The sequence below is a fragment of the Clinocottus analis genome, unplaced genomic scaffold (assembly GCF_023055335.1).
Source record: "Clinocottus analis isolate CAN_PGR_092001 unplaced genomic scaffold, fCliAna1.0.p SCAF_8, whole genome shotgun sequence".
In the NCBI taxonomy this organism is placed as follows: domain Eukaryota; kingdom Metazoa; phylum Chordata; class Actinopteri; order Perciformes; family Cottidae; genus Clinocottus; species Clinocottus analis.
The window spans coordinates 9,512,134-9,532,983 of NW_027176240.1; the positions used below are offsets into that span (position 1 = coordinate 9,512,134).

At 42.7% G+C, this 20,850-nt stretch overlaps 2 protein-coding genes across 2 annotated transcripts in view; one reads left to right on the forward strand and one right to left on the reverse strand.

Annotated features, from left to right (window-relative positions):
- Positions 1-3,800, forward strand: tysnd1 (trypsin like peroxisomal matrix peptidase 1). The gene is made up of 4 exons (XM_068568048.1): positions 1-1,259; positions 1,855-1,985; positions 2,123-2,308; positions 2,497-3,800. Exons 1-4 carry the CDS (start codon positions 187-189, stop codon positions 2,697-2,699), a joined length of 1,593 nt encoding a protein of 530 aa, XP_068424149.1. The 5' UTR covers positions 1-186; the 3' UTR covers positions 2,700-3,800.
- spock2 (SPARC (osteonectin), cwcv and kazal like domains proteoglycan 2) overlaps positions 3,049-20,850 on the reverse strand; it is a 25,410-nt gene continuing 7,608 nt past the window's right edge. The window contains exons 2-10 of the mRNA XM_068568050.1: positions 16,765-16,810; positions 10,407-10,521; positions 9,973-10,078; positions 8,415-8,523; positions 8,131-8,265; positions 7,464-7,682; positions 6,786-6,848; positions 5,780-5,911; positions 3,049-5,201 (exon numbers count right to left, since the gene is read on the reverse strand). Of these exons, the coding sequence (XP_068424151.1) occupies positions 5,047-5,201; positions 5,780-5,911; positions 6,786-6,848; positions 7,464-7,682; positions 8,131-8,265; positions 8,415-8,523; positions 9,973-10,078; positions 10,407-10,521; positions 16,765-16,810 (1,080 nt within the window). The 3' untranslated portion in view covers positions 3,049-5,046. The remainder of the gene's footprint in view (positions 5,202-5,779; positions 5,912-6,785; positions 6,849-7,463; positions 7,683-8,130; positions 8,266-8,414; positions 8,524-9,972; positions 10,079-10,406; positions 10,522-16,764; positions 16,811-20,850) is intronic.

The window sequence follows — 20,850 nt, forward strand, 5'->3', positions numbered from 1 at the left end:
TGTAGAGACTATTAGCGATAGAAGACGACCTTAAAGTTAAACTCCTGGTAAGTTTGCTACACCTGTACTCGGAGAGGGTCTTATCCAACCACTTGTCTCTGCTGCCTTTCAACTACTCTCCAGTGGCTTCAAGTTGCTCAACCTCATTATCGACCAACTTCTTTAAGCGGCGTGGGTAAAGTCCACATGGAAGTGCAGGAGGTGGAGACGTGTTGCTGTGTAGTCCAACTGTTTGAGGCTCTTTCAGTAAAGAAACCTCTGAGCTGCAGCGGAGTCATCTTGCATCGTCAGACAGGAACCGTGATATGCACGGGCCTCCCGTTTTCCCGTTTCACCACCGACAGAGAGTCCCTCTCCTCGGACCGCGGGTTCCTGTCGCCGCGCAGCTTCAGCGACAAACTTAAAATCCGCGTCATCTATTCGACCTCCGTCCAGTCTGCACGAGGAGAGGCATCCTCATCCTCCGGGAGCAAAGCAACACGTCAGAGGGAGGTCGCGGCCGAGCTGCTGATGCTGGTGAACTGCCTGGAGTTCAAACGGGCTTTCCAGAAAGTTTTCCAAAAGGCGGACAAGTGGCGTTTCCATGTTGATGAAGAGGACGAGGAGTTACTCAGAGATGCCCAATCCCTCAGCTGGTTCGCTGTACTCAAGGCGAGTGTGCAGCCGGACAGCAGCCCACATACAGGGGGGACTATACCCTGGCAGAGCGGCGCGGCTCTCCAGAAAGGCTGCCCGGTGGTTGCGTGCGGCTCTCCTTTCGGCTCCCTCTGCCCGGACCTCTTCGGCAGCTGCCTCAGCAGGGGCATCGTCAGCAACGTCTCCGGAGAAGACAACGCCGTCATCCTCACGGACGCCCGGTGCTTGCCGGGCACGGAGGGCGGAGGGTTGTTCGCGGTGAACGGCACGGACACGGCGCGTCTCCTTGGACTGATCGTGTCTCCATTTGGGTGGAAGGCGAACGAGTGGATCGGCCTCACCTTGGTCTGCTCGGTGCACTTGATCTTCAGGAGCATCGTCCGCTGCACGAGGGCTCAAGATCCCCTCCGAGATGTTTGGCTCCACTCGGGAGAGGCCGGCACCCTCCTCGTGTCCACCGCTGCCCACGAGACCACAGCTGTGAGGTGCCCCACGGTGTGCTCCGTGGACAGTGGGCTGTTCTGGGGGTCAGGGGTCGTGGTCGCCCCTCGGCTGGTTGTGACCTGCCGCCACGTCGTTGACGGGAAATCCACGGTCAACCTGAAGTTCCATCACAGGGACAGGTGACCTAACATCTGAACCCCTGTTAGACGCCTCATCTTTCCAAGAGGCTCATTAATCCAGTTTTCAATAAAACATGTTATGACAATACTGGTGGATTAACAATATCCTTTATAACTATACATGTTGTGCTACACCAGGTACTACCAACCAAAGAATCATGAGGAAAAACTGAGGCAGCTCATTTCATTTAAAGGCCCATCACACCCTTGATTCACCCACACAGGTGTTACTTATTTTGCCTGATTGGATCTTGTCTCATTGATATATATCCCTTTTTCACACCCAATAAGGATAGCGGCCCTATCAAATCAGAGCATTATTTTATTTTACTTTATTAACGTTGCACCATCAGAATGTGAAATGTGTCCATGTGTTTTCCTAAAATATGTGTATCTGCACCATATGGGTTTGTATATTTGTTTTTAATATGTGCTTGATTACCAGACCAGTAACTACTTCCAACTGTATCTTAAGCAGGTATTTAATCAGATGGATAAAACACATATGTTTCTGTTCACAGTGTACTGAATTGGTACAAACAATGCAGAACATATAATGTTTGCCGTTTTTGTTTTGGCGTCTTGTGCTTCACAGAATTCTTGACGTCGTGGGTGATGTGCTGTTTGCCACTAAAGCCTCCTCATCCTATGATTTGGCTTTGGTGCAGCTGAGGGACTCCGTCACAGAGGCTGTGGCCCCTCGCATGGCTCAGAGTTACAATCCAGGTTTGATTTCAGTCTGGTTTAGTTAGTTTTTTGGGAGGGGACATTTCACTTTACATTAAGTGCCAGAAGCGATCGTTTTCTTTACCCATATTAAACTGATATACGATTGATGTTCAGCTTGGTTTGTTTGCCTCCAGGTGAATCTGTAGTTGTGGTGGGATATGGAGGCTTGGGTCGTAGATGTGGTCCGTCCCTGACCTGTGGTGTCCTCTCCAAAACCATCAGCTTGAATGACCAGCCCGTCATGCTTCAGACCACTTGTGCAGTACAAGCAGGAACCAGCGGGGGTGCTGTGGTGCGGCCACGCTCGGGAGAGCTGCTGGGTAAGAAATCCTGCAACTACAAAGTCATATTCTCTTTTTGGTCAGTGGGGGGCATAAGATGACCATAGACAGCTATACTTTAACAATACACCCACGTGTAGAGAGAAGGCAGCTATACACAACAGATCTTTCTGCATTGCTGTATTTGCAATTTTAAGACTATATTAGGATTATTTTCTGTTTTGCAGGTATTGTGTCCAGCAACACAAGAGACTTTGCTGCCAAAGTGACATACCCGCACCTCAACTTCAGCATCCCAGTGACTGTTTTCCAGAGATTGCTGCAGCAATTTCACCAGACAAAGGATGTTCATGTGTTCAGGGTGTTGGATAGCACAGAAAAGGAAGTCAGCACAGTGTGGAGGCTTCAGAGTGAACAAAGCAAACTATAACTAAGGACCCTGCAGCTTGACATGCTATGGAAAAAAAGCATTGGAGGATTAAGTTTATATGGATTATATGAATAATCATTTAAAAAAATAATAAAATCAATAATATATGTAATTTCTTAAACAGCTGCTGTTTCATACCTCACTTTGTTACGACAGACACAAAGTCACACATCTAAAGGAGAAAATGCAATTGAAATAATTAATTCCTAATACTCTGATCAATATTTATGCTGTAAACTGGGAAATATTGCTTTTACTGCTGATATTGTAAATAATACAATTATATAATCTGGTGACATTTATTTACACAAGTGATCCAAATGAGAGAGGGCTGAATAAAGCAGGATTTAATACCCATATTACTCCCCAAGTAAATTCACAAAGCACAAGATAAAACAATGGCAGAAAAGGTTCATCCGGTTTTACCTTTATAATTTAAGAGTAATTTAACAGTTACCATATGAAGAAAAGACATTGCACTTTGCATGAGTTTTAAGTTAAATCTAGTTTTGTTACATGTTTTTTTTCTCCTATCAAACAGGAGGACAAATTAGCATGACTTGCAGATAGGTCGCTGAAAATGATTGGTCCCTTTGGGTAGCCACAGACCTGCTGTCCATATCAGGTATTCAGACATCTGTTGGCAGGGCTTCCCACTCACAGCTAACACATTTAAGATTTCAGCCGCTGGGACATTACTGGTACTGATTTCCATTATAACTGAAATGTGAAACTGAGAAATGACATTTCAGAGGATTGGTTACTGTCTGTTTTTACAATGCTAACACAAGCTCACTTGGCTTGAGCCGCCAAGAATATGCATACACTGAATCAAACTGTACGGTGTCTATTTCACTGTTCCCAGACAAAATATTCACAGTGGAGAGGCTTGAGCAATGTCCCGAGGGGCTGGGGAGTGTCTTCTATAGGCATTGTGCCGTTAGAAGTGCTGATATGCAGACTGTATTTCATTTCTGCTGGTTTCCCATAACTATAAGCGACACTCCACTGCTGACACTAAGATGTGCTCCTCAGAGGACAAGTCACAGAGAGATGTATTTCTTTAAAATGGTACAGTTGTTAAAATGGGCTGAATCACTATCTAGTATAATATAGTATAGTATATTATTTAACTTTCAAGAATGTAGTTTAACTGGATTTATTTTTTTTAAGTTGATCACGCAAGTGATAGATTTCACTTGAAATAAAAGCAACATTTTAAGAGTCTGTGTTTCATGACCTGTTTAAATCAGGAAAAAATATACATTTGGTCTACTAAAAATGGTCAATGCCTGCTATAAACTGCTATATCTACACACACACTCTCTCACACATTTATTGATGTTATTAGTTCCACCTGTGGTTTTCTTGCTATAAATAGTCAAGAGATTTGCTGGCAGAAGGTCACAGTAAACATACTACACAACACCATTGCTGGTGTTGACATTTGACCAAGAAAGAAAAAGAAACATGCACAGATTTACATGTACGGTGGCCAGCTGGACCACATAAACAAGTTTATTTTATTTTAATTTTTTTTATTAAACACAATAGTTGATCCACATTATGATACGATGTACACTTGTCAACTAAGCAGTATATTCTGCTTGTCTTTCAAGGCATTGATAACAGGACTAATATGTGACAATCTGTATTCTGATACACACATTATATACAAGCGAAAGAGTGATGCGTGAGAAACATTTTTTCATTAAGTCATGAACGACTACTGTCACATTTGAGCCGAAGCAAATGACATGACACGGTAAAGTTAAAGAGTGCTTTTCAATATTCAAATGTGGCTTCCTCTTTCTATCTCGTGTTTCCTGCTCGAAATCAAGACTGGTTATCTAAATGTCATTCGCCTGCAGAAAGAAGAGATAAAAGAAGCCTATTTGGACTATTGAAATGCACTCTACATTATTCAATGCAAGCGCATAACAAGCACCTGCAACTGCTTAAAGTCACCATTATGCATCAGCTAAAAACTGCTCAAAGATAGTTCAAAGGACTTACAACAGAAGAAAAAAAAGATTCACAAGTATGGGGGTCAAACTTCTCTAGACCTATAATTAATAGTGATACTGTATGTTCCCTCCTCCTGCCTGTTTAAAGTACATCCTGTAACATTAAATACACCCATAACATATGCATACTCCCTCTCCCAACCCGTGCAATCTTATCCCTTCGCATTTTCATCAGCAAGTGTTGCTCTGAGTGTGAGAGCGTCACCGCGTCTATCTCTTTGCAGTATCTGTGAGTGTTCGTGTGCCTGTGTGTGTGTTTGTGTGTGTGTGTGTGTTCAGGACCATCAAGATGCTCTTGTAGAGAGGTTGGACTACATTGTTTACCAGATATAGCCCCCATCATCCACCTCCCCTACTTCTCCCTCTTCCTCTTCAGCCTCTTCTGCCTCTTCTGCAGTCTCCTCAGCCTCTTTCTCCTCCTCGTCTTCCCATCCAACCCCACTTCCAATATCACCGGAATATGCCATTTCATCATCTGTAGAGAGACGGGCAGAAAACATGCAGGGCAGGGGGGATGCAGGGAGATTTAATTATCCACTGTGGCAATCTTGTATATTGCAATACATTGTGTTCAGCAGGTCTTTCTCTCAAGTTTGATGACGTTCTTTCAATCAATGAGAAAAGCTGAAATGAATTTCAATACATTGACTGCAATGGTAAAAAAGGGGACATGTGTTTGACTTTGTCTGGATTTTAATAGATTTTTCTAAACCTTGTCAGAGGAGCCATTCTCAATAAGTGCAAGTATCGTCCAACCAGCCCTCATTTATCTTGAAAGACTTTTCTCACAGCGACAAAGCGCTTCTTCAGAATGCAAATGACTCCGGACACATGAATGTGGCACTGGTCCCTGCAGTGAGTTATGTTGCAGTGGGCCTCAGTCCCTTAACATAAAGAAAGCCTTGTGCAGAAGGCATGTGGGGGTGCGCTAGAGATGTGGGCCAATCCGCAGTGGAAATGTCGAGTTTATTTTCCTGCCACATTCAGCTTTCAATTTCAAATTCTATTCATATATATATATATGTATTGACAGCTGAAACCGAGGGGATTTACCGCAATCTGGTTTGCCGTGCATCCTAGATCCGGCTACTTCTCCTCCGTTTTGGTCCACACACCAGCACTCTCCCCTGTCACACTGCTGCTTCCTGTAGTAGCCGTCCTCATCACAGCTGGGAATGAATCGACCTGGAGTTCACACGCAAAAACACACATAAATAAGAGTCGGGTATGATAAAGCGAACTTAGCACATGAACACATCCCGCGTGATGCCTCACAGCACACATCACCAGAGCTAGGTGAGAATGCAATGCATGTGGCAGCCAATTCCATATTCCATGATAACAAATATGCTCACGAAGCAAGACAGTATTCAGAAGTCTTAAGAGGTCAGCAAATTGGATGGGGGGAGGGATAGCTAATTATGACAGGATAAGGGAAGAGACTCAGGATTGGAAAGCTTTCAATTTCCAAACCATTGCATGAATATGAAATACAGGCTGTGCCCACAGTGCAGAAAGCCAAGAACAACATACTGGAGAGTGCATGTATCACCATCTTGTAGGTTGTTTTCCCAAAGGAGAGTTAACTCATACTCTGGAGTCATACTCTGTTGAGATCAATGGATATGTCATGACGTTAAAGATTTCAGCAAATAATGTTAAAAAAAGAAGAAGAAAGGAATAAAAAGCAAAACACAAATGAGATGGGGCAAAACAGAACTGTCAGGTCTTTCAAGGGAACATCTTAGCGTCGGGCTGGCAGCCTGCCCTGTGTCCTTGGAGAGTCCTGACTCAGAGCCCAGTCAGCCAGCCAAAATCTGCAGTGCGCACATGCGTACACACACACACACATTCACATATTCACCCGCTCACACATACATGTAAGACACACTGATGGCTGCTTTCCTTTGCCGTCTGTCAGTATCAAGTTCTAATCCACCAGACTGATCAGGGACTAATCCCCGCCTCCTGCTTGTCATCTGCTGGATGAAATCCCTCCACCAAGAAGGACAGATATCCAATTGGGCTGAAATGCTCTAATGAAAAGACGGATACCTACCAAACCTTCTCTTGCCGCCGTCTAATACTTGGATCCTCTCCAGATCAGCGAGACAGGGCGGCTCTTAAAAAGGACAGAACATATTTTCTTTTACAAGAGAAAGAAACACGCACATAGACATAACTAGGCACATCATCTCTAGACACATAACAGAGATAATAACGACATAACACCTGCCAAAAACAATTGACAGTCAAAATTAAAGTATCTTCTGAGCGTAATCAATATTTTCTAATCCTGCAATTTTAAAATCAAGTGTGTTTCCATCTCAATCAAAGAACTGTGTGGGCCTGGGACTGCTTTGCTGGTTGGCTGAGGCTCAGTCTCTCAGAGCTGTTGGAGAACCGAGCTGTCAACAAGCAGCAGGCATGTTTTTAGCTCCTTGTGGGGACTGTTTCACCCCTCAGGGGAACAAGAGGAAGAGCAGGAAGACAAATAGTGACGGACCAGCACATTACACAGAGATGGCTACACACCGCAGGCGCAGTTGAGCTCCTTGCAGTTTGAAGGGGAATATGTCAACACAGAGGTACGTGACTGTGTATGTCTGTAGACACACACACACACACACACACACACACACACACACACACACACACACACACACACACACACACACACACACACACACACACAGTGTGAAGTCTACAAACTTCACCTCCTCCCCAGAATACTCACTCTCTCTCCAGAAGCAGAGACACCACTCGGCAGTGGAGACCTTGCCATCCCTGTAGGAGTCACATGAGTTGAAGAAGGGCCGGATGCAGACCTCGTACTTGTCTAGGTTGATAGCAGCCAGCTCAGCCTGGTCCAGGTACAGGTCGCCATTGGTGTCCAGCTTGGAAAACATCCAGCCTATGGAGTCCTTGCAGCTGGCAACCAGGCTCCTGTCCAGCACTGCAAACACAAAGACAGACAAACAAACATTCATTGTTATCATGAGACAGCTGCACAAATGGAAAGTGAAACCCTGCCAATGTGCTCAGAATTATCTCCTGTTTCCAATTCAAATCATTTTCTTAATTATGCTCCATGTTTCCACAAAAAAAGGTTCCATCTCCAAAAACGGCATCACTATCAACCTTTTACAATAATTCCCTTCTTCGTGGTTAGGACTTGGTGCTTCTCTGGCACTAACTCCTGGCCGAACATGAAGGTGGAGGCAGCACCAGTTGAACCATGAAGCTGAATTTGTGGGTTATTTTTTATTTCCTCTATGCTTCTTTTTGCTTTTCCCAATTAAAAAAGACTTAAACTTGTTTGTTGACTTATTTTATAGCATGCAGCCTATAACTGTAGCATTGTAACTCCCTTTTAATGAAGTCTAGATTTATTAGGCTCTAACCTGATGTGGTGCTGGGTGCAGTGGTTCTGGCCCCTGTCTTGCTATTGTTGTTCTGCTTGGCATTGCTCTGCAGTAGCTGGAACCAGTCCCTCAGACGCTCCCCGAGATCAGCCAGATCCTGTCCGGTACAGCTTTCTGTGGAGGCCAGAGGGGGATGAATAATGTGATATTTGTTGCACCTTTTCATGCATTTATGATGATGGTCGTGTTTGTGTGAGACACAGAATGAAATAGATTGTAATCTGTTTATTGTCTTGAATTAATGTTGAATATATGAATCTTACCACGTTTACTCTCCATGGATGAAGGGGCAGTAGTTGCACAAGGACACAGACCTGAACACTTCAGGTTAAGATCCTTCCCTGTAAGACATGCCTGCTGCTCCAGCTTGCACTGCAACACAAACACACAAACACACTCATCAACACACACGGGCGTCATCGAGAAGGGGACACGAAGGTGAAGTAAAATGAGTTATTGCCGCAAGATAGATAAAGAATTCATGAGGTGACCGATTGTGTGCCTTAATTCAAATCAGAGATTTGCTCCTGAATGTGCTTTTCAACCTCTCCTTACACACAAGGTCAGGAATAGTGATCCAAAAGACAAAGCATAAATCAATAAACACGTGGGTTTCTGTCACCACAAGCCACCAATTGGACATTCTGAGGCTATATATCATGGCTCTTCATCTCAGTTTTCTCCGCTGACAGTCTCATCGCACTACTATGCTCTGTATGTACAAGTTGTAGGTCACTATTCACTCCACAATGCTTTGCACATTGTTTTAGCATGTGCATGAAAAAAGCCAAAGCTGTGAATACAGATGGGCATATGTGCTGTGTAAATGTCTGTTTGTTCGTATAATAAGAGTGTAATAGGTGTCAAGACTATTTCAGCAATTCTATCACACCATATGCTACTGTAAAACATGCAGAACATATGTGATGCTGTATCCACACGTACAATATGTTCACTTCTTTGTTGAGGGGGATGCTGTACAGTTCCACTGCCAATGCAATCTCCACCTCCACACAGTGATTATTTCAATCTTTACTTTTCAGAGAAATGTACAAGTTAATTAAACCGTTAAAGAAAAATATATGTTTATTCTTGTATGTTTAGACTTAAGCCTGCACTGCTTGTTTTTTGGCCAATTGGGCGCAACAGAAACAAGCTGTAAACACAGAATCGACTTATAAACATTTCATAAAGTTCATGACGAATGTGTTAGCAAACAGATGTATATCCAGAAGACAATGAAGACATTGTTTCCAAGTTGTGCTTCTGGCCAGCTGACATTTCATAGGTCCAACATTCACGCCCCTTTTTGCTCCTGAGGGAAATATTTGTCTATTTAGCTGCTAAATGCTTCATTATGTTCCCCAGCTAGTTGCGAACTTGGTCTGTTTGATGCAGGCCAGGTAGTGTGCGCTAACTTCATGGTCATTTTGACGTATTTTCATGTGTTACTCATAATACAACACCTTTCACAATGATTGAACATAATTCTACAGCACCACAAATAACATCTTTCAAAATGACTATAAAGTTGAATAAACACCCCTCTAAAACAAATAGTATAACCTTCATAAAGGTAGAATATTGCAAAACTGTTGTATTAGACTACATTGGCTTTCCTAATAAACTGTCAATTGAATGGATATAGCAGTATTCCACAAAAATGAAAACAATTTGCTTGGCATCAATAAATTGGATCGCAGCATTTTGTAAAAACATACAATATATGATCATCATTAAGACGTGAAACCACCAAAGGACGACAAACTGAAATATTGATTTATTTCCCCGCACTATGGGTGTGCATTTGTTTCTGCGTACCTTTGAGGCATAGTTGCGTCCGTCTGATCCACACACAGGCCCAGTGGAGGAGATGGGACAGGGCTGACAGTTTCCTTCAGGAGACCTGAGAGCCGGCTGCTTCAGTCTGCAGGACAGAGGACATTCGAACACCTTAAGTCAAGCTGAGACAGCAACGTGCTGTGCTAATTCAGAGAACAGACACAGCAGCACCAACTCGAACAGGAAGCCGACTGCCCTCCTCCATGTTGTCTGAACGTATTAACTTATCATTTAACAGCAGGCTGTACTGCCCTGGTGCTCAAACAAAGCTTTATTATGATCACATCCCAAACCAGCACAAGCCACTGCGAACTTGCTGGTGTTGGCCTCATGTTAGTGTGCACTAACAGGGAATATTTGTGTGTGTGTGTGTGTGTGATTGGGGAGTTCATGCCCAGTGGCTACACACTCACCTGTGTTCAAGTTTCTTGCGGTTGACACATACAGCTTTCTGGTAGCCCTGGGCGATACACACCTTGTGTCGGCTGCACTTAACCTTCTGACAGGGGTCCTTGGTGGTGTCTACATCTGGGAATAAAATATAAAATTAGATTTGTAATGAAGTGCCATCACTGCTTCACTCCTACTCTATTCTGTATCTTTCTCTGCCCATTATCTCTTCACTCCCAGTTTTGAATCTCGAAATTCTCTGATAACTTGAGTCAGAAGTATGAGAGAGGTGCAAAGCTGTTGTTCTTGCACTGTGACAAATATGCATCTTGAATACAGTTCAATACAAGTTGATTTGTGCTGCAGTAGAGTGCAATTGCCACACCTCATTGACAGATTTCTTCTTCTCATTTACTTAATTGAATACAATTGTGTTATTACTTGATATGTGACCAATACTTTTTGCCATGTAGGCTAAAGCCTGCATGGCAAGCTCACTCTGCTCCATCCACATCCATCACACTCTAGCAGCTAATGCTGAACTGCGTGTCAGCACCCAACACACACTCATATGTCACAGATGTCTGTTCCTAGGCACCCAGGTGCCCGACCTAGATGTCACACTCTATTTTCTTCACATGCCACAGCCTTCATTCAGCTCCACTATCCATCAATACAGTACACCGGAACGCAGATTATTCACAGACTGCTGTTGCAGGTTTGGTGGACATGACGAGGGGGCTTGAATTCATCCTTTGCTCTTACTGTATCCTATTTTATGGCACCATTATAATTTCGCAGACAGGCTTTGGATCGCCTCACTTGTCCTCTCCGGTGGCTGGATACATTAATGCTGCCAACATCACAGGATTATTGAAGCAAACCGACAGATATCTGATTCGAGAAGAAAATCCAAAACAATACATCCCCCTCCCACCCTCCTGTTGTGGCTGAGCTGGTTGTATAACCGACTGACTGCTCGAACTGAGAAACAGTGTGGCTCGGAGGCATTAATGCCCAGATGCACTCTCATCCATTTAGACTGTCAAAAGTGGAGCCTTCGGCCCCCCTGTCTAATTCACACCAGTGCATCAGCAGAATCAGGTTGCAGCGGCCCATCAAAGCCGTACGCTACTTCCTGACACAGGATAAGGAGATTAAAGTACTAATGGGGATACGGCACAGTGATCAGGGCGGTAGGTACACAAAACAATGCATTTCGCAATCTGTCCAGTGGATATTTCACCAATGCTGAAGCAAAATAAATTAAGAAACACAGAAGCTGCATACAGAGATCAGATAATCCTGCCTTTTAATAGTAAAACATTTGTAAATACATCTTGTTGGTAGCGAGCGGCTACAATGCTGGCACGCCGTGGTGTTGTGAGTACAGCAGCATAAGGTGGCTGCCTGAGCCTCATGTTAACTTAACAGGCTTCCACGGATTAAAGCGGTGCCTGCGATGATGACGTTCCCATAGCAACAGGCTCTCGCCGTGGTCCGGGAATCATTTCTGGGTTGACTGTGATTTGCAGCTCAATCTGGTGTTTCTGAGAACTCGCTCGCTCCCTCTATGTTTCTGAAACCCCCCGTTGTGCAATCATGTCTATCAATCTTCCCTCCGTTCTCACTCCTTTGTCTGCTCAGATCAGACATCTTCACTATGTGTTCTCATTCATGTTCTCTCTGTGTGTTTATTATTCTCCTCATCACATCCACCGTCTCGCGATTCAACCCCAGATGCACCTACTTCCATTTTTACTTTTCGAAAGTCTCTCCTTTGGTATTAAACTAATGCCTGCAGCAGTAAAGCTCTTCTAATTAGGCTCCCTGTGCTTCAGTCTAATACAATCCAGATTTGCATGAGGTTTATCCCTGCAGATTGAGGATAACAGAAGCAGAGCTTAGGCCACAACCTCATCATCAACCCTCTTATCTACTATTTACACATTCAGTCTTTAACATCATTAGTGCTACCTTCTAAGTAGCAGTGAAGCCAGACATGTCTCTGGCATGTCTCTTAGTCAGGTTAATGCAAAAACAGCCTTGAATTCCCACAGAGACTACATATAATCAGCAGGAGAATAAAGGTCTAACCTGCAGCAATGGATATTTTTGGGTAGTGCAACAAGCTGAAAAAAAGAAGAATTCTCATTGATGAAAGTTGCTTATTGGAGCAGACACGGACGAATGTTCACATTTATTTTGAGTCATGTTGTCTACATGATGAATCTATAAGTCCAATATTCACTTCCTTTTAGCTCCTCTACACTAACTCCTAAGATAATTGCAAGCCTGTCTGTGGGTTCATGACGACATGAATCATACAGTCATCTGATGAAAGGAATGGATGCTGTGTTCAATTCATAAGCAATTGCCACTAAATGTGAAACTTGAGCCAGCTTGACACCTCTTTGCTCTCACATTTGTTTTTTGTACAGATTAAACAAATAAGAAACACATTAATTTTCTAAACAGAGCCAGACTACTTCCACACATGAGTGGTATTGATCTTTTTTTTCAAAAAAGAAAGCAAATAAAACACATTTCTCAAAATATCAGAATATTGCTTCACATGCAGCTTTAACTCTCCTGAGAACATGAACATGAAAAGTGATAGAACTAAAAAGGATTTATTTGGAAGCGTAACTAAAGGTTGATTAAAAGACATTCAGTAGCAAGAGGATGATGTGAGGCATGTCTCCAAAAAGATTGGATTTAAATCAGGGTACCTCCAGGGTTTTCCAAGTTAACTTTTCCAAGACTCTTTAAGACCTTTTCAATACCACTTAAAAGGAAATGTAAAGCCAATGTTTCAGCCATGCTGTTTATGGCAGGAGGGGATGCAGGGATGTCGGATGGAGCTAGGAAATCCAACTAAATGGCGTCAGGAGAATAGCGCCAGGAGAACACCGGTATGAAATGAAGCTCATCAGGTAATAAGATCGCAGGCACAGCATCCAGCAGAAAGAAAGTTTAGAGATGCACTCTCGCTGTAAGTAGTGATAAAGGTGACACATTTTAAAACATAAATAAGGTAGGGGGTCCCAATTTTAGTGATTTTATTACACAAATTAACCCTTTTGAAGCGTTTTGAAAATAGAATACAGCGGAAATTAGTTTTGAAAGACAAATAACATGTATTGCATAATAATATATACACTATAGGATTATAATGTTGATGTATTAATGTGTTGATCACGATAATGTTGGAGCTGCTAAATGTGCTCATCTAAATGTATTAATGCCTCTTAACAAGTAACTAACATTACAAGTACATTAACTTGTACTTAAGAACAGTACTTGAGTACAAATAGAACTCAATATTTTTAAAGACTTACTTGTATACCTCGCAGGTAGCCTATAAATACACCAAGGACATACTGAACCCTTTGCAGCCACTGTGGTCCCCAAGTTTGTGGAGTGTGAAGGTGAGCTAGGCAACAGTAGACCCTGGAGGACTGGTGCAGCTGATTTTGTAGGTTGAGAGTTGCAGAAGTGTGTATGTGTGTGTCTGTGTAAGCTCCAAGCAAATGTCAAGAGGAATCAAACCCTAGACCTTGTGAGTGTTTTCCCTTTTGTGTCTGCCATTGGTCTGAACTCATAGATTTTCAAGAAAGTGTCTACATCTTTCACCCGTGAGTGCTGGACACAATGCATAGACACATGTTTGTTCTGACAGGTCCAAATTACAACCACTCCCCTTTAGTGTTCACCGTCTTAACAGCGAGGTTATTCAATCAGTTGCTGGTTTGAATTGACTGTAGAAATCGACATTTACCCCGACGTCTCCCTCACTCTGCACCCCGCTGGCTGGAGTGGAATCAGCCACTATGGTGCCTGCATGCAAATGTCCACCTCAGTCCGCTGTTGGCAGCGCCCGTCTGTGTGTTAGAAGTGTTGACTGATCAAAAGCCCCGTCTCTCTCTTCATGGCAGCCTAGCAGTCTGGGCTGCATGGCTGAGAGATGAGGCCTGCAGGCTCATCCGTGTGCTGGAGTGAAGACATCACGCTGATTTAGTTATGTCTCAGAGGGACACATCTCCTCTTTCTGCTCCTGCGCTTCATTAGGCCACTCATAAAGGAAAGCAGATCAATGGAGAGAGATAGTACACTCATGTTAAAATGAGAGGACGAGTAGATGAAGGGCTCTATTCTGTGTGAAATTAAAGTAAAAAAGTACTTTTCATCTCTCTACCTTAGGCAAGCGTATAGTGCTTTACTATAGTTTCATAACAGATGAACACACACAGTTAAACCCTTAAATTATAGAGACGCCACTTGTGAATAGGTCGGGGTATTATTTCAACTCTATTGCCATGCCAGAGGAAGGTTTTGCAAAACCTGTAATTATATTGATTCTATATCACCATCACATTCAATCATGGTAATGTTCTTTTTTTGTCATTATTTAGACATGGCAACCGTATTATGATCAAAGATAGGGACACATTGTTATGGCAATGACAGCGCTGGTCACTGGATCTGGATGCAAGGTGCAGAATTGTCTAGTAATGTAATTGGTTGGACACTGGGAGTGTTATTTAAAAGCACTATTATCGTCAATTTCTGTAAATAAAAATTAGATTTTTATGATTTGCTCTTTTTCCCGAATATAAATGAAGCCCCTCAGACGACACTTACGAGATAAAACAGCTTTACACAGCTCATTACGGGTTCAGTTCATCATGTTTCTCTTGAACAAACAGCTTCCTCTCGACAGATGAACAGAGCACAAAGACATCCTTTCCATTTTTGCGTTTTCATTTTCACCTTATATCACACATCTGCACTTGTCAACTGGCTTCATCTCCCCAGTCTACAATTTACCCATCATCACACTGAATTAAGAGTTGGCACGAATAATGTTGACGTCAGTCACTTTACACGACTACATCACTGCATTAGCTCACACCTCTATCACTCTCTTCTTGGGCTTTTACTGCCCTCTCTGGCCTTTCACTGGAAATCATAATTAGTCCTTCATTAAGCCCTTAGAAATTCTGCTAATGGAGTCTATTCAGCCGACTCATTTAAGCTGCAAATCAAGCGACAATGGTTCAGGATATGACTCTGTCATGACCTCATCTTGCAGGGTCAATTAAGGAGTCTCGGCAGGAGTCGAACAGGAGGCCTCTACGAATGGCTCCTGCTCGACTGCAGCGCAGAAAGAGGAAAAAAGGAGGAAGCAGAACGAAGTGGTGACGGGTTGGAGTCCAGCCAATGTTTAGCATTTCCTGGGGGATGCATATCGGATCCACTCAAGCAGATAAAACCAAGCGCTAACATCTTTCAGCCTTTTTTCGCAGAGGAGCAAGTGTGGACAGCGAGTGGCCCGACCCCAAAATATAAACACAGCATACGCAGCGCTGCCGTAGACGATGCACCGCTGACAGCCTGAGAAGCATCACAGTTCAAACCCAGGCCACAGACCCTGTCTCCAGGCTACGGCCCAGGCCATCGACATTCGGTTTTGAATAAATCATGTGGCTTTGCTTTCACTGCATCAGCATCTGTGCGTAATGAAACATTTTGAGCACAGAAAAAGATTTGGCAAATAAATTGCCGGATTGAATTTAGTAGTTATATTTTTTCATCTTGCATGAATATATGTCGATATACTTGTGAACATATTTGTGGATATGCTGGGTTTTGGCTGTTAAGCTTTGTGTCATCTTTAAGATCCCTTCAACATATTTTACAGGATAACAGACTGAATACACATTTATCTATTATTGGAATGAATTGTCCATCCCTTTCTTTACAGAGTGAGCATTATGGGTTGAGCCTCAGAGTCACGCAGATGAACATCCAGCAAATGACGCAAAACAACTGGCTGAGTTTTTCTGGGTAAGCAAAAAGCTTGAGTGCTGGCATCACCGATCAAATGCAAAGAATTTGATTTCCATCTTGAAACTGTACATTGCTCAAAAATTCAGTTTCACTGTGAAATGCGTCACACTACACACACAAGATGCTCTAACTCTTGACTCTGACTTTAACGTTGTGAGGCCAGAAGCTTTCCTAATGTCTGTTTCACATGCTTTGCTCCGACAGAAGAAAAACATTCCTGCCAAGTGAGGTGAACGCACCTTTAGTGCAGAAATCACCCGGACTTGAAGTCAGCTGTCAAACAGCCAAGATTTAACAGAATTTTATAATGGCGAGCTCAAAAAGAGAGTTTGACAACTGCCCGACAGGAGAGCGTGTGTGAGTCAATGAAGAGGCAACTGCACTTAAAACATTCTCCAACAATCTACACAACTGGGGATTTAAAGTAAGCTCTAACAGAAGCATGCCTTCAAAAATGTTCACGTGAAATGCCATTCAAGGACTTCCCTAACCAACTGTAAGAAAGAGATGAGATGGTGGGAGACTTACTGTCATTAGAACCTTGATTTTCATCCCAGGCACGGACATAATCATCCTGCAGAAAACATCAAGAAAACAACAGTTATTAGCAGAGGCATAGAACGAAGGCCCGAGTGCAGTATGGTTAATGGCACGTCAACATTCTGTCATCTTCATCGTGAAGAAGTTAAATAGTTGACATTATTATTTACATCATGGCACACAGAGCATGTGCACATTAGTCTTGCAGCATGATAAGCCAAGTGAATCACCAGAGACAGATGTGTATGACTGTAGATGTGCATCTGTATGGAAATGAGTCTGACAAATCTGTACCCAATGCCTATATGTGTGAGACATATGCGCGCGCACACACACACACACACACACACACACACACACACACACACACACACTTAATAAGAACATGAATCATTCTAATTAAAATTGGCAAATTGCAGGAAATTTGAAATATAGAAAAAAATGCTGAAGAATTAGAGATAAAGACACAAAAAAGATAAGGAAATGAGACATGAATGAGTAAGACACAGTGACAAAGGCAGCTGGAGAACCAGTGTAGAAAAGCTGGACAAAACTGACCTCTACCTCCTGGTGAAATGACAGCAAAAGGAGAGAAAGAAGCAAATATTAGTGAAGTAATTTAATAATTATAATTAATTTAAGATACAGGGTATTAAATTGCATTCAATGATACTAAAAGGTTCCATAAAAGACTATTTATGTTCATTGTACAGCCCAAGACATCTTATTAAGATACCAATAATCAAAAACCGTATTAGATATGATTGACAATGGACCAGAACCTTTATTGGTGTACAGAAATACATGACATCACCTTTTCCAAATCCTACCCAATTTCAAACACTGAGAATAGCAAGTAAAATCATTACAAAAAGATATCAGTGATGCACGATTTATCGTAGATGGGACTTCACCATGTGTGTGAAACAAAGAGAGGAGAACGTCTTGTTTTTGCTGGTGTATGTTCAGAAACATTCTTCTCAGTATAGTATAGTTGTATAGCCGCCAAAAGGACTTTCAAGCTGTTATGTTTTTAGATACAGTAATGAAATACTGAATACATTTACAACAGCTACGCTATTTTTGTACATGAAGATCTCTTCTTCTTATCTCAATTAACCTCTAAATTCATAACAGAGTATGACCACTACATTAGACACATTTATAACTGTATTTCCTGCAAACCCACTGAAGACATGTACAAATTTGAAGCTCTCTTGAGCATATTGCTGCATGTGAAATAATAAACATGAGTCATTTTATATATTTACAATCAGCCCCCACCCCTCGTCTCCTTCCTTAGAGATGACTTACTCATCACTGTAAACATTTACTAGAAGCGCGTGGCAAACAGCTCCCAGGGAGGCGATAAATCCTGACACAACACAAGAAATAAGCAGTCCTCATGAGAGCTGGGACCTTCTTCTTTGACCCGCACAGTTTCATTTCACAGAGGTAAATAGTTTCATCACCAGCGAGGACTCCACTCGAGTCTTGAAATCTACTAAACTGCACTGCTGTTGCTCTTCTCATCCTCTCCTCGCCGCAGTGGCAAGTTCATTTCCCCTGCTCAGTGATAGAAAAATCACTTCCAGTAAACTCTCTGGACTCTATATTGTAACTCAACACTTCAGTAAAGCTTCATGAATGATTGCTGGTTATGTAGTTTAACCTTGTTGGGCCTGACGGAGTCACGCATTATCAGGATAAGACCTCAGAAGTTTACGTCCTTACCATTAATCTGACACCTCTCCTGTCTCCTTTATTGATACTTCAGCTCCTGCATTATTGAGCAGGCTTTCCGTATTTGTGTTTCTGCCAGGACCGATGAGGGAAGTGTCCTGCTGTGCTGACAGGACTGGAAATCAATGATTTCATGAAAGAGAGGCTGCAGTATATGTATTCAGGGGAAAGAAATTCTCCTGAGCATACAATGAAAGTGAGCATGAGACGCAGATCATGGTGACAAGTTTGGCACACGGCAAAGAAGTTACATCACTGGAAAATATGACTCACGAAGCAGAAACAAGTGTCGTTTTTTTACGCAGCGTGATTAGAGGACGCGAGCTCGAAGTTGAAAACAGTCAGCTGTATTCAGGAGCTCTGTGATCTACCTGTTAACATCAGGAAGAGCTCCTCCCTCAGAGCGGGGAAGCTTACCCTCCACACCATGCATGGCAGGTTCACCCTGCCGCCTGTAGCTCTACAATAATGAATGACAGATCGCAATCCCTCAAATCTGTAGTATGATGATCATGACCCAATGAGCATGGCCACTGTGAAATTGGACTCTGCTCAAGTGGAACTGCAGAGTTTCACGACTAAAGTAAAAAGATGACATTGTGCTCGTTGGGTGGATTGAAAAAGAAGAAGAAGAAAGAAGAAGACAAAGAAGAAGAAGAACCAACAGGAAACCTGTGTGTGTGTGTGTCTGTGTCTGTGTTTGTGTCTAACTGATAGGTCGTGTGTGTGACTGACATTCTGCGTTCACTGTGGTTATCCTGAGGGGTTTGTTCGTGTTGCCAGTGACAGCGGAGCGCATCGCTGCTTAATCAGTAACAAAGGACACAGCAATAACACTGTCATGTGGAAATCTGTCTGCCGGATATAAGTCTGTACCTGACCTTTTCTCATGATTAGCGTTAATATCTGCTTTCAGTGGATTCATAAAACACATGCAGAATAGCGCGGAGCTACAAAGTGCGAACAGACAGTCCTTAAAGCAAAAAAGCCATTCAATATCTCTGAATTTGAAATTGAATCCTCGTGAATCTAAATTAAATTGATTCTGGAAATCTGTGGCGATACACAGTCCTACTGTTTCAACCTCATAAGATAAATTGCTGCAAAAATATCTGTGTCTCTTCCCAGTCAACTCTGTCGACAGCCAACGGTCCTTAAGTGAAGGCACGTATGCCCTCGAAGACGGGAGTCACGGAGAGATGCAGGTGTTGAGGCTGACCATGCACCAGGAAGATTTCTCACAGAGATAGAAAGCATCAACAGGTTGATCAGCAAGCAGCAAAACTTCCCTTATTATCTCAATCCTGAATAGTGAAAATATAACTAATCTGAAGAAATAATCAACAAACACCTATTTTTCTTAACAGTGCATCTCCACGTAAGAAAAGCACAGATATTTTACTGTACACAATTCTAGTGGAAACGCACTACTGCAATAAACTCTTTGGGATACAGTTGTAGAATAAAATATAACCCCAAATCAAATACAAAAATGACATCGCCCCGAGGTTGTCTTCAGTATCACTTCCACCCACCTTGAGATTCGCACTAAGACTTGCTGTTCACACAACCTTTCAGCTTTGGTTTATAGATCACATGAGACACGCCTGAGATGAAACAAAACCCCCTCAACAATACTCTCATCCTATATGTTCTCCTCTTATCTGCATGCACACTGGGCTGCAGGGCACAAGAAGCAAGAATGCTGATTCCTGTATCTGTGCATGCACATGGGGCTCTGAGCTGATGCTGAAAGATTGCAGAGGCAGAGCGTCAAACATTGAGAAACTGGTCTGTTTCCCCTGCAGGACGAAGTCAAGAAGACGCCTTATGTAAGAGAGCTGGGAGGACTGGGAAAGCAAATTGTATATAATAAATAAAAACACAAATTTCACTAATTAGTCTCCTTTAAATAAAAATGAAAACAATAACCTTTGAAGTCATATTGAACAAAGGGACCTCCCTGGAATTAGCAAAAACCGCATTTGCTTGAAAACAATATGCACAACTGAATTGGCTTTTAGTTATAGTCAAAAATGTTGTGCGAATTACAGTCTTTTACTGATTAACAACAGCTGTATCTGACCTTGAAGCATCTGAACGGCCAACAGGCGTCTTCATCACAGGTCCCCGTAGGGTCTGTCTGACCTTAAATCTATCGGCGGGTCCGAGTTCACACTTGACTCGTTGTCTTTCCCGCTATTCAGAGACGTTAACTGCTGCAGTTAGCTGCCTACAGTTCAACCGGTAGCATTGGTACATGTGTGCACAGTACACACACATACAAACACGAACGGTCAGTCTAATAATGATCCAAGTTTAAATAGAGAA